The 13,818-nt window shown below is 38.6% G+C and overlaps 1 protein-coding gene across 9 annotated transcripts in view; it reads right to left on the bottom strand.

Annotated features, from left to right (window-relative positions):
• The window catches only part of Mgam (maltase-glucoamylase), a 140,293-nt gene that overhangs the window by 115,937 nt on the left and 10,538 nt on the right, over positions 1-13,818 (bottom strand). For 6 of the 9 annotated variants that reach the window (NM_001171003.1, NM_001368875.1, XM_006506044.2 and 3 more), the window contains 3 exons: positions 10,085-10,208; positions 8,240-8,367; positions 470-587 (listed from right to left, as the gene is read on the bottom strand). In NM_001171003.1, coding sequence (NP_001164474.1) covers positions 470-587; positions 8,240-8,367; positions 10,085-10,208 — 370 coding nt within the window. Of the gene's footprint in view, positions 1-469; positions 588-8,239; positions 8,368-9,966; positions 10,209-13,818 lie in introns of those variants that run through there. The other 3 variants (XM_006506045.3, XM_006506046.4, XM_006506047.1) reach the window with 3 other exon arrangements.

Here is a 13,818-nt window from a genome sequence, read left to right as displayed (position 1 = left end):
CCTCCTACTTGGGCTGCCTCCTACAGCCTTGATAGGAGGGTTTGTGCCTAGTTCTGTTGCAACTTTTTATGCCATGTGCAGTTGATATCACTGGGAGGCCTGCTCTTTTCTGAATGGAAATGAAGGAACAGTGGATCTGGGGCAGAGAACAGGTGAGGGAAGGGCTGGAAGGAGGGTAGGGAAGAGAGGCTATGGTCAGGATATATATTATATGGGAGAGGAATAAAGAAAAAATAAATATACAAAGAAAAGAAATAAATATATACCAAAAAAGTGGAGCCAGAAACAGAACAGAATCTCTGAATTACTAAGACAGAAGGTAATTACTCCTTGATGCCAAATCTAATCACTGATAAGAGCAGTGCCTACCTTTGTCACCTGGGCAGTGTGATAGTACTCTATGTGCTACTACAGATGTCTCCTAGGAAGGAGCCAAGCCTCCAGGTCTAGGGTTCTACGTTTAGCATACCTGCATTTGTGTTTACAACGTCACTCTCCATTTTGTAGCCATGATTCCTGGAGTAATAGCAAGGAACACTGATGGATCCCTGAGGATCCCAGCAGCAGCCTCGCTCATCACATGTGCCCTGAAACAGAGATTAGACTGATCAGCTCCATTTAGTCAGAGGACATTACCTTTTAGGAACTATAAGTTAATTTGAGATTGTGAGATTAACAACTTCACTTTTACAAATGAGACATCGGGCAGAATACCAAGGGACAAAACTTCTAGTTTTCCTTGCCAGTGTTCTTATGAAATGGTGTAAGAAACACAATGTATGCTTCACACACAAATCTGGTAAAGATATTTTAAAATTCTAAACCATAATATGGATACATCACCGATATCCCAAAATACAAATGGAGCCTCATCTATATTACCTTTAAATTGTAAAGATGACAAAGTATAAAAGGCTTTTCAATCAACTCTCCTCAGATACTTTTTAATTAAACCACTTTTGATTTGACTTTATGTACTGTTTATTTACCTGTGTATGGAGTGCAGGGGTATCAGGACTTATTGGGTATCTCTATGTATGAACTAAATATACTTATTGGGTATCTCTATGTATGAACTAAATATACACATAGCAAACCAAATAGAGTAAAAATTTGCCTTAAGGGATGTGCCTACCTATGCCACAATTGATGCAACAGCAGAAGTCAACATGTGAAGTCAAGACAAATTACATCCAAGGGTGTCCCCAGGTCTATCATCTCTAAAGGCATCCCCAATTCTGTCTTGTTGAAACTTTCAGAAGGACTAGGTGGAAAGGCCATACAATTTTTTAAGACTCAAAGATGAGTGCTTTTAAATCTATATATTATACATTTGTATGTGTGTATGCATATTCCACACATGACAAGTACCTCAATTCCCCACAAGACAGAAAATAATATTTCCTTAGCAAACCAAATAGAGTAAAAATTTGCCTTAAGGGATGTGCCTGCCTATGCCACTATTTAAGTCTGAGTCAAATGGAAGCTAAAATGAGTATATTCTCTTTCCTCATGCACCTAATTTAGGAGAAACACACAGGGTAAATACTAACAGTGCAAAAAAAAAAAAAATCTGTCCTCATATGTGTGGGCTTCAGACTAGTGTCTTGCAACTAATAGGAAACGGTTGTATGGTACACCCTACTTCTGTCTGTGCTACAAACATAAGGTAGATTTGGTCTTGCTCATTCTCTTTCAGTTTCTCCATTGGAGCCCCTACTATGGGAGAAGCAAACTGTTATAACATGAAAGGAACCATGCATCAAGGAACTCAAGGCAGGATTCTCAGTATAACAACACCATCGACAGGAGTCATCACAGCAACCCGCATGGGTAAGCTATAAGGGTCAATATGATGTCAGAAGACACATTCAATGTGGCTTCTGGGAATCTCAAAGGTAGAATTACCCAATCAAACCAAAGCCAGACATATTTCCAATATAAAAACCATGAGAAACTATAGCTTGTTCCATTAATCCATTATCTTTGGGGATAATGTGTTCCATAGCAATAGATGACTAATATTACTTGTCACACTGCTTTACAGATATAGAACTCAAAGTCCACAGAGTAAAGAGTTACAGATGTGAAATTCCTGCCAAAGGTTTCTTAGCAATAAAGAAATGAAAGTCAAAACTCTCCATTTCTTTTCTCCCCGTGTTGTGAGTATCACTAGATATCTGTTAATGAAAACATGTCAACATCTTGCAGATGGATATTTTAAATGATGTTATATACAAATGATTACATTGAATAAAATGATAATTTTGTATCAATAGCCAATACAAGTTAAGTATCCCTTACCCAAAAGGATTGGAACAAGTAATGGTTTGAATTTCAGATGCTTTTCTCGGATTTTTGTATTATTTATTTTTACATGATAAAATATTTTAAGGATAGAGCACTCTAAACCCAAAGTTCATCGTGCTTATATACAAAACCTGAAGGTGAAAAACTTGTTGGATCCTTTGCCCTTTCTGCAGTACTGACATTGAACCTAGGACTCCTTGCACGGCAGGCAAGCACTATTCTACCCAACGATAGCGCCAGCACTTGTAAAACACATTTCCAAATGCCATGAACAATGTTTCATGACTTGCAGCATCATGTCACTACTCAAAACCTTTTAGATTTTGGAGCATTCCAGGTCTTGGGTTTCTGAAGTAGGAACACCCAATCTGTTTCCAGGATGAAAAACAAAAACGATGTCTACATGCACCTGCAGCCTCTCTTGCTGTGGGAACAAATTTTACTGTGACATAAACTTGAATCAGCAATTGCAGTTTTTGTTGTTTCCTTTCAAAACTCATTCAGATCAAACCTCAGATTACAGAGAAAAGAAGGAAAAAGTACTGGGAAATTGAGAGAGAGAGAGCATAATGGATTATTTTAAACACACACCCCTGAGTAATTGATAGAACATGTAGATTAAAAATGCATAGCAAACACAGAAGTGGATGCTCACAGTCAACTATTGGATGGATCACAGGGCCCCCAGTGGAGGAGCTAGAGAAAGTATCCAAGGAGCTAAAGAGATCTGCAACCCTATAGGTGGAACAACATTATGAACTAACCAGTACCCCAGAGCTCTTGACTCTAGCTGCATATGTATCAAAAGGTGGCCTAGTCGACCATCACTGGAAAGAGAGGCCTATTGGTCAGGCAAACTTTATATGCCCCAGTACAGGGAACGCCAGGGCCAAAAAACGGGAATGAGTGGGTAGGGGAGTGGGGGGGAGGGGGGTGGGGGACTTTTGGTATAGCATTGGAAATGTAATTGAGGAAAATACGTAATAAAAAATGCATAATAGACATATAATTGGTCTCCTATATTCACAAGTTTTCACATCCAAGAATTTAACTAAACTTGGGTTAAGATATTTTAAACAAGTGCATCTGAACCTAACATTGTCTTTTTTCCTTATCATTATCTCCTAAAGCACAAAACTTAGCAATTCATTACCTAGAATATGTCACTCTAACAATCTAAGAATGCCTAGTAGTATAAGTACAATAGAATAAAGGAAGACACATGGAGGTCTCTATGAATAGCATGCCATTTTACCCAAGGCATTCAGCATCTGCAGGCTTTTTGTGCATGGGGAGTCTTGGGGAGTATATTTAGGCTTTAGCTCCAACCCACAGATGACTGAACTGAACTCACAGGTGCAGAGAAATCAAATTCTGACACTACTATTTTAAAATATAATCAAGCTCCACGCTGTCCATCTCTTACTTCTCTCGACATTTAAGAGCAATAGAAGATGCAAAATGAAGAAGTATTTCATACCCAAAGTTGATGGGAATGAAGAAATATAACTAGAGCCTAATATTGTCAATATTGATATAAACCAGTGGATGTTGCTCATACCACTGAGTCTGGCTGGCTCATTATAGATTTGGTCAACAGACTGCACGATGCTGCTTCTGAGCCTGGCTGGTAAGAGAATAGGCAGACTTGCCCCAATCTTTTGCAGCCCTGAGCTGTCAGGAAAGAAATACAATGAAGAGTCTCTGCCCTCAAAGAGAGTTTCTGAGCCTTCACAAAGGGGGAAAATCACCCAAGGAGAAGCATCTTCTCAGCTATTTTGGCCAAGGTGACAGGTGCATCTTGAATCTCTCCACCATAGTAGATCAGCCACCAGGTAAGCCTGCAGCCAGCAGCACTCAGCCAAGAAAAGATCAAGTCAAACCTGATATGGGTCTCAACCCCATAAAACCATGACTGACAATATAGTAATTATAATTTTGTATCACTAAATTTGGAGTAGTTACTTTATCACAAATATATGGGGAGATGGGCCACTGCATAATAAGTCTTACTGTGCTGATATAAGGAATCCAGATGCCCCAAACCCACATAATAATCCAGGAATAGCCACATGGACCTAATGACACCTGTGCTATGGGGTCAAAGACAACACAATACTGGGGTTTGTTGGTTGCCAAGCTAGTTTTAGGTTCAATAAAAGAACCTAACCCAGAAGAATAAAGTGAGATCGATAGAGCAGACCCTGACATCCTCTGCTGGCATTCATCCACATTTACCACACATATATAAAGAGAAGCCACAAACTAAACTAAGAATACAGAGTTCAGTTCAATGTTAGTGACTCTTGTGTTATGTTGAAAGCATCTGTCCCAGAGTTCAGGTATGTCCAGTATGATGGTGTTAAGAGGAGGCTCCCTAATCAGTGATCAGTTGATGTCTTCACTTTGTGAATGGGATTCAATGCTTTTTCCCTTCTCCCCTATGAGAATATAGCCAGACGACCTACATCAGCATGACTATGAACTTCCAAGCATGCAGAACTATGAGAAGTGAACTTCTGTTCTTTACAAGTTACCTAGTCTTGGGTATTCAGTATAGCAACACAAACTGTATTAAGATAGTAATATTTAGTCAAACCCATAGAGTGGGTTAGTTGATAAGCCGTAGGCTCACAGTCACCCAGCACTTCTCAGGATAGCAATGTCATTAAGTTAACAGCATATGCAGCCCAAGATTCACTCATGTCAGTGCTCTGCTCTGTTGTGGTGACAAAGTAAAACACTCTTCTTGTTTCTTGGCCTAGGATGACCTGATGTAAGCAAAAAACATGGGACCAATGAATCTCTATAGGAAGGAGAAGTGTCCCATTTTCTAGTAAAAAGAGGAATGTTAGAAATTAAAGTATTTAACAATAAAGGAATCCTAATTAGTATATACTCACAAAATTAGCATCCCTGGTCATTTGCGTGTGCAGCAACTTTGCAAAAACTAAAAATAAACAAAGTCAATCTTGAGCTAACAAGATGGCTCAACAGGAAAAGTGCTTGCTTCCAAGCCTGGCAACCTGAGTTCAATGCCTGGGACATGCATGATGGAAGGAGAGAACCAACTATCACAAGGTGTCTGGCCTCCACATATGCACAAAGGTATGTGGACACACAAAACATACACACATAAATAGACATGTAATAAAAAAAACTAAAATTAACCTTGAATCATGGAAATATGTTGATTATATACTGATCCATAATATGTTTCATTTTGAATAAGATTTTAAAACTTAACATGAGGGCTGGCGAGATGGCTCAGTGGTTAAGAGCGTTGACTGCTCTTCCAAAGAAGGTCCGGAGTTCAAATCCCAGCAACCACATGGTGGCTCACAACCATCCGTAACAAAATCTGATGCCCTCTTCTGGAGTGTCTGAAGACAGCTACAGTGTACTTACATATAATAAATAAATAAATCTTTTTTTAAAAAGTTAACATGATCACTCCCTTCCATGTCAAGGTTAGATCTGATAGTAGAATTTTAAAGAAATACAACTTCTCAGCCATTTCATGATCCAGACCTTCAAGTCTCCAAATCAAACTACAAGTTATTTTCAAAGAACATGTCCCATGACAATTGAGATTATAACTGTAAAGTTTTTAATCAATATAAGGTGGAGAAAAGTGGTAGGGTGGGCAGTAAGGGAGGACATAAATTGGGCAGGGGACATATGAAGAGATCTGGAAGGGGTTGGAGGGTAAAGTAAATGTTATACATCTATGAAATTCTCAACAGAGAATACATCTTTAAAGTGTTCATTAAGCACAGAGTGCAATGCTGTTAAAAAAAAATCACTGCCTGATGAATATGTTTATCTGAACACACACTGTCTCATTGACTGATAACTTGAAACAGTAGATAAAGAAACCTGACAGTACTACAGTCAGAGTTCTTCAGAGCAGAGCCAGAATGAAAACCCAGGCAGCAGCTCTCCTTCTCTGATGTGCTCCGGTCCCATGTCTAAACATTGCACCACTCCAAGTCTATTTCTAGGACTTTGTAGCTCTCCCTAGAACCACTTAATGACTATCAACTGGTATACACAGTATGTAAACCCAGAGTAATTTTTAAGTGGACGCTTGTAATTATATTAGCAAAACTTACTGTATTTTCTGGTAAGTCATAAAACTTGATCACTTAAATACATAGGTATAAAATTGGAAGTTGGAAAAGGATACCATTAACCAAATTCAGAACTGATAAATAACTTGCAAAGTATGTATTCTATAAAATATAACAGCATTTTCAAATATTAAAAGTTTACCTTTCTAATATCATAAGAATTATCATGACTGTTTATGGAAAATACATATCAACAGCTTTCATATTAATTGACTTTCATGGTGATTAAAAGGATGGAAAATTGTGTTAAGTGTATAAATTTGTTCTTCCTTATAATCACAAAATGAATCTAAATAAATTGAAAACTTAAAGTGTTTAAAAGTATTATCTAATATCCTTTTCCTGAGCTAAATATCTGGACTTTAACTGTACATTTCTGTTTTCTGCCATCAGTGAAATCTGGAATTGGGGATAAAAGGCCACATCAAGAAGGAAGGTAATGGTGGCCTGCTTATAAATCATGGACTTAAAACCCATATCAAGAGCTGTCTCTAAGATATGCACATAGATTACAGAAGTGTAAGAAGGCTAAACGGTCTGCAATAGTAGGACAAACTATTTAAATTTGACTTCATATGCAGACTGGACTGTTAAAAGTACAGTCGGGTACATTCAGGGAGCAGTTTTAGTGTATGTGTAAGTAGACTGAGAGAAGAAGTTGAATTTGGAGATTAGAGGAGATTCCTGGAAGATTAGTGGTGATTGACGCTGGGAATGGAAATTCGGTAATTAAGGCATGTAGCCATAAATTTGTCATCCTGACATTCGTCTAATCACATAGATGAGTGTCTTACTTAGCAATCACGGGAGAAGCACATGCCGCACAGTGAGAACAGAGCAGCTACCACACGTGTCCCAGAAACTCGTGCAGCAGGCATCCACTCTGCACTTAATGCTAATCTGTTGTTTCACCTGAATGGACTTCACTCAGAAGTCTGTACTCTGTCTTCCTTTAGATATTTTGATTTGCTAAATGTGAATGGCGGGTCATGTACAATGACTTTATTATCATAATCCTCTTGGATGTGCATAAGCTAGTGATCTAGAAACGCTGGACTAAAGTGCCGTGCCCCTGTAAATTCTTTACGCTGGCATTAATTACCTTCAGTATAACTGCTGAAACTTTGTCCTTATGCTAAATCATGCTTTGTGCACATGCATGGTATTATTGTAGATCCCAGATAACCTTTTGAAAGGGCATGTTGCCAGCAACAAGGAAGGCAATGAGAGAGTTAAGGACTGCAATCAAGTGTAGCCACATGAAACATAAGAACACTTTCACTGTCTAAAACCTTATGTGGATCATACTTATTCTTTTTTGGTTTTGTGGTTTTGTTTTGTTTTGTTTTGGTATTTTTAGACAGGGTTTCTCTGTGTAGCCCTGGCTGTCCTGGAACTCACTCTGTAGACCAGGCTGGCCTCGAACTCAGAAATCCGCCTGCCTCTGCCTCCTAAGTGCTGGGATTAAAGGCTTGCACCACCACCACCACCCGGTGTCGATCACACAGTCATTGCTTATCTGAAATTCTGATATAACTTGCCAAACCTGGCAACTCAAGGCTATGTTCTAGCTCTTCCTCCCTTGAAGCTACATAACCCTACATATATGAGTACAGAATTAGGTTATGTGATCTACCAAAGCTGCCATACACATAACTTTCTATGAGATAGGGCAAGGGGAGGAAGACAACAGAAAGAAGATGAGGAGAGGAGAAAGAGAAGGAAGAGAAAAAAGATGAGAAGAAATTACACCATGACATGATTTCCTAAATGCAAACAAGATGTATGACACAAACCTTGTTAGATGACTGGTCAGGGATGCAATTTATCCGTTCCAGCTCACTTAGCACTGGGCAATTGGGAGAGTTAAGAGTGGTCCTGGTGACTGTAGTGTCTGGAGTGCCAGTTGTTTCAGCACCTATGGCTACCATATCACAAAAGTAGATGAAAGGACAGTTAGAATTGTGACCATAGGCATTTAACAGGACCGAGTTCTCAGCACTTCCAACTCTGTTAATTCCTCTCCTGGCTGTGCTCTAGTTCAGTGTGCTTAAAATCCTACGCTTTTACTTTGTAACACCTTATTTTGTTCTTGCTAACCGTATTTACTTCTGTGTATAACCACATCACCCACTTCTTTGCTAGAGTTCCCTTGCAATATGGTACATACAAGAAGAGGACTCCATCATTAGACGCTTGCAAAACTAGACATCAACTTCCCTTTAGGCCAGGTGAGTAAATCATACCCTGTCGGTCAAATTAAGGTCAAAATGTGTGTCTAAAAATGACGCATTCCTGGAACATAAATGTACTCATTTATTGATAACTACTATATGATGCAATGGCAACATGATATGCATGATAACAGAAACTGAATGACTCATACAATCTAAAGACGGAAGGTCAGAGGGCAGCCTGTGTGAGTTGTTTCTCTCTCCATCATGTGGCTTCCAGAGACTGACCTCAGATCACCAATCTTGGCAGCAAGTGCCCATTACTACCAAACTATCATCTCACTATCCCTGTCGATCTAATAGCTATTCTCTGGGGACCCATCCGTGGCAGAGGTATACACGGAGAAGGCACTGACAAGGTCATCCTAATCACAGTTACTTCAATTCTGTTTTCACAGGCAATCCCTAGTCCCTTAGGACACTTCTAAGTGGTTGCATTCTTTAAAAATATAAACTCCCAAGTGAAAAAAATCATATAGGGATATATAAGTCTAGCAACTACCCCAGGGCTACAAAACTTTGATTTATAATTTAAAGATCAATAAAACATAAAAGGCATTCTCATTGCACTCTGAAATGAGAAAGAAGCTTTATTTAAGATACAACCTTAATAAACAAACAAAGATATTATATTAAGAAAATGGTTTTTTCTAATTCTTTTCCTTTGCATTAAGGTTTTCCTTTTAAAAAAAAATGATACATTAAATAAATTGTGTTTGTATCAGCACCTGCATATGGCCTTAGCTTCCTCTTCAGGATTATAGAGCTTTAAAAGTTAAATGTTTTTAAGACCTTTATTTTCTGCAAAAAGCAGGGATTGATGTAGCTGGGAGTTGAATAGAAGGGACAAAATTGGTTTGGCTGTAGTCATAGGCTGGCACTTCATTGTCTGGCTCCCATAAGAAGTGATTCTTGTGTGAGGCAGATAGGAAAGCCTGGATCGTTCATCATGTTCTAGTTCTTGTTTTGAGATATGGCAGCTCAAAAAAAAAAAAAAAAAAAAAAAAAAAAAAAAAACCCCAAAGCACTTAATAAAAATAACATGAATAGGTTATTAAAAACCAAATTTTCACCTTAGTTAAGTTGATATATAGTAAATATACATATTTCCCTTTACACAGCATGTTGTTCATTATCAATATTCACAGAATTATAATTACTTTTATAACATTCAGCGATTGCAGATCTGGATCCAGGGCAATACTTAAAAATGAAGATGAACGTTTCAGAATTCAAACCTACTGTCTATTGACCTGCCATGGTTTGTAGATACTCAGTAAGATACGTACTGTCTGCATGCGTTCACATCCACATTCATACATACATGAAGCAATATAAAAGCGTGCCGTCTCTACCATGGGTGGTGAGTTTGCTCTGGCATGGGAGAGACTCAGAGTGACTTGTTACCATTTTCTGGAGTCGAGTTGGCTAAGAGCACAATTAGAACCACCGCGATGATGAACAGGACAAGCAGCAGAACAATGAGAACAAGCTCCAGCTTGCTGAACTTCTTAAACCTCCGTCCCGCCATCTGAAAAGACAGAAAGCAGTGTCAGAGTTAAAACGCGTTGATTTGGAGCTAGTGCATTTGTAATGCCAAAGCTCAGCTGTGCGCAAAACCTTCCCCCTGAATTTTCAAAAGTAACCATTTAATGCCATTTTCATTTTATCTTTATTCCTATTTAGTCGCCGACCTGTTCCTGCATTGTTAGGAGACAAACCTCAAATTTCCTACATCTTATTTTGAAAATATTAAAATTTATTTTCAAAATGCAAGAAACTTTACAGAACCACCAGCAAAACCACTATCGTGACACCTACATGTGTTTACAGTAGTTCCTTGTTGTTATCAAATACCGAACGGTCATTAAAATCCGCCGTTTATAAACTTTTCAATTAAGTTTTAAAATTTTTAAAGTAGAATTCATAAACATAAACGTTGGGTCTAACAAAAGTGAAAGTAAGGTGTACATATTGTAATTAGTTTATATCTGAGTCCCCTTTCATCAAAAAGGTTTATTCTATAGACACTGCACATAGCCCAGATGTCATTAACTACATTCTCGCCATGTTAGCCTGTTTCCCTTACATTTAAGATTAGTTAAGAGGATCCAAACTTTCCTGGATGTATTTTGATGGTTTGAGCAGGAAAGGAGTATAGATGGTAGGGCATCTTCATCAGGGAACATTAAAATCTTGTTTTCTTTCTTGTGGTACAGCAGCCATTGGCATTTCCCAGATTTATTATCCCATTTGGAATTACGAAATAGCAGTGCTGTGATCCTTTAATTCTTTAGTTGTTAGAGGAAGTACTTCCATAGACAAAAATCATGCCTTATCTACTGTTCAGTTCATAGGCGTGCAGTTCCCAGAGGGAATTCAATGTTTAACCCCTTTGTTTGCTACTTGTAAAATGCTTGTTTTTCTGGTATCTTTCAAAGGAGACTGAATTTTATCTGCTTCTAATCATGTTCATAAATTGGTGGGTTAAGCACATTTAACTCCTACTAACCCACTGATAATATTGATTGTCGTGTCTTCCTGTCTTTGCTTAGGGGGAATGTCCTCAAGTGGCCAAACCCCTAACAACCTTTTGTAGCAGTCTTCCTTTCTGGCACAATATGATATCCCTGGTTCCTCCTACACTTTCCATGCCTGGCCTGTAATTGTATATCTGCAAGGATTCTGTTCTTTCTAATGGATGTAATATTTAGGAACAATACTGGAAAAGAGAGTTAATGAAATAAAGAGTTAAGAATGTAGGATTTCTGAGCTTCGTGCATCAGCTTAAGTAGTGGTCACTTTCTAAGTGACACCTTTCTAAGGAGTCCTTTAGGTATGCTATTTTATTTTATTTTAGATTTGTTTTATTTTGTATGTATAACTGTTTTGCTTGCATCATGCATGTACATGCACCACTTGTGTGCCTGGTACCAGTCAAAGTCAGAAGAGGATTGCATCTGCAAATCCCCTGAAACTGGAGTTACAGATAATTGTATGTAAGCCACCATGTGGGTGCTAAGAGTCTAACCCAGATCCTTCGCAAGAGCAACAACTGCTTTTAACTGCTGAGCTATCTCCCCACCCCCCAGGAATTGTTATTTTAAAAATACAGAAATTCTGCATTTCCTTTTCGTTATGATTTGATTGGACATGCATCCTTCCTGTGATGCAACCTAGCTCTCAGTGTTGTGGTAGTAAGAGATGGTGTCCTTGAGGAAGCAATGAGGCACACTGTGAAGTTCTGTTCTTCTCAGCGTGCTCTAATGTAACCTTCTTATCTTCTAACCGTTTTATCACCCTGTTATCTGAATCACACACACAGTAAAGAAGGCCCAGGTGTATCAATAGCTCACTCAAGGCTATCTTCCTCCCCACCCCACCCACTACTTTTTAGGCTGCCTTATAAACTATGCACTGTCCACTCAAAGAGAATATGTGCTAACTTCTCTGCTCCGGCCTTGATATATAACTCTGATATTTAGTTCCTATATCTTCATTCTCTCGGCTGTCCGTGTGTATTCATATACCCTCTCCTCAGTCAGAAGCATTCCACAGCTCTCTGCCCAGAGATTAGATAAGTTGCTTCTCATATACCAGTAAGAGAACACAGTGAGTATAGTTGACTCTTACTATACAAGAGGAAGTAAGGCTGAAGGACCTGCTTTCTGGACAACCTCGTGTTTTTCTAGAGAAAAGTACCTAACTCTAGTGTTCCCATTATTATCTACAGTACCTCACATTAGCACATGCTTTATAAGAAAGACATCAATAGTTGTCTTTCTTGTAAAATTCCACAGAGGTTAATGATATTTCATAGTTACTATAATTAAATTAACTAATAAGGTAAAAACAGATCCTATGTTCACTGTAGAACGAGAGCTATTAGAATGACATTCCCAGTAGCCATGGCTCTTTCTCTTTGGTGACTACTTACAGCTGCGATATGGGAAATTGTCCTTTATGCTATTATTTTAAATACTATGTTACATGCTAAGTAACAACATCTCCACAGCTGTACACACCAGGAACTCCATGATATCTTGGCAAAAATTTAAAGTTAGACCCATAACCCAAGAGTTCCATTTGTGGCAATTCATCCTATCAGTGCAATTGTATATTTGAGAAGCAATGTATACAGCGATGGTTTTTCATCATGAGAATAATATACTGTCCACAAGGAGGCCTCTGGGTGCATGAAACAGTAAGGAACAGAATATTAATTTGATGACCCAAGGACATGCACTTGGCTTCTGGAGGAAGAGATGATTTAATTTGGAAATAACTGGTAGCTAAGTTCATTTACTTAAGAAAGAAAACAGAGGCGATGGCCCAGTGTTCTCTAAGATCTTGCTGTGGCAGGAAGGAATACCTCAAAAGAGAAGACAAGAGGCAGCCAGAGGAGAACTTTTGACATACTAATAATAGCATATTCCTTGACTGGAAGGGCCTGGTAGAGAAGAAGCATCTAAATCAAACAAACAAGGCTGGCAGGGTTGGAAGTTAAATGTGTGAAACAGGAACTCTGGAACTTCTGATTCGTAAAGTTCTTGACCAACGTTCTCTCTGACCACCTAAGAGCTTGAGTCAGGAACAAAATCCGAGTTTATTAGCCACTATATCCCAGAAAAACAAACAAAAAACAAAACAAAGAACTTCACCTAAAAATTATAAAGTAAGGAAAGAATAACAGAGACTTTTATAGGCTTCATAAAAATTAAAAAGTCAATAGAAATCCTAAGTCAAAAGCTGGCTTAAAGTCAGACTACAGATATAGGAAGCAAAGCCAAGCAGTTTCCATGGCCTTTCTTTGGTACCATGACTGAGGAAACAATACAAATTAAGAACTGGAACACTAGAGAAGTTTCTCCCCAAGTGTCTAACTCTGAGAATAAAGGCAGTGCCTAAAGGAGGGAAGAGGCGTTAAAAATAGAAATGGGAGGGATGAGAATGAAATGGAGGGGGGATTCAAACTGCTTTCAGAAGCAGTAGGAGGAAAACTGAAGTCGTTCTAAAGAAACAAAAGCCATGAAGACAGGTCTACCCCAAGAGGGGTAGCAGAGGAGTCGCCAAGAGACTCTGGAACAGTGCCAGTGTATGATGGATGAACATTCAATATGAGGGACGAGTATGAGAAAACT

Source organism: Mus musculus, chromosome 6, assembly GCF_000001635.26.
Source record: "Mus musculus strain C57BL/6J chromosome 6, GRCm38.p6 C57BL/6J".
Classification (NCBI taxonomy): domain Eukaryota; kingdom Metazoa; phylum Chordata; class Mammalia; order Rodentia; family Muridae; genus Mus; species Mus musculus.
This window is presented reverse-complemented; position numbering and strand designations above follow the sequence as displayed.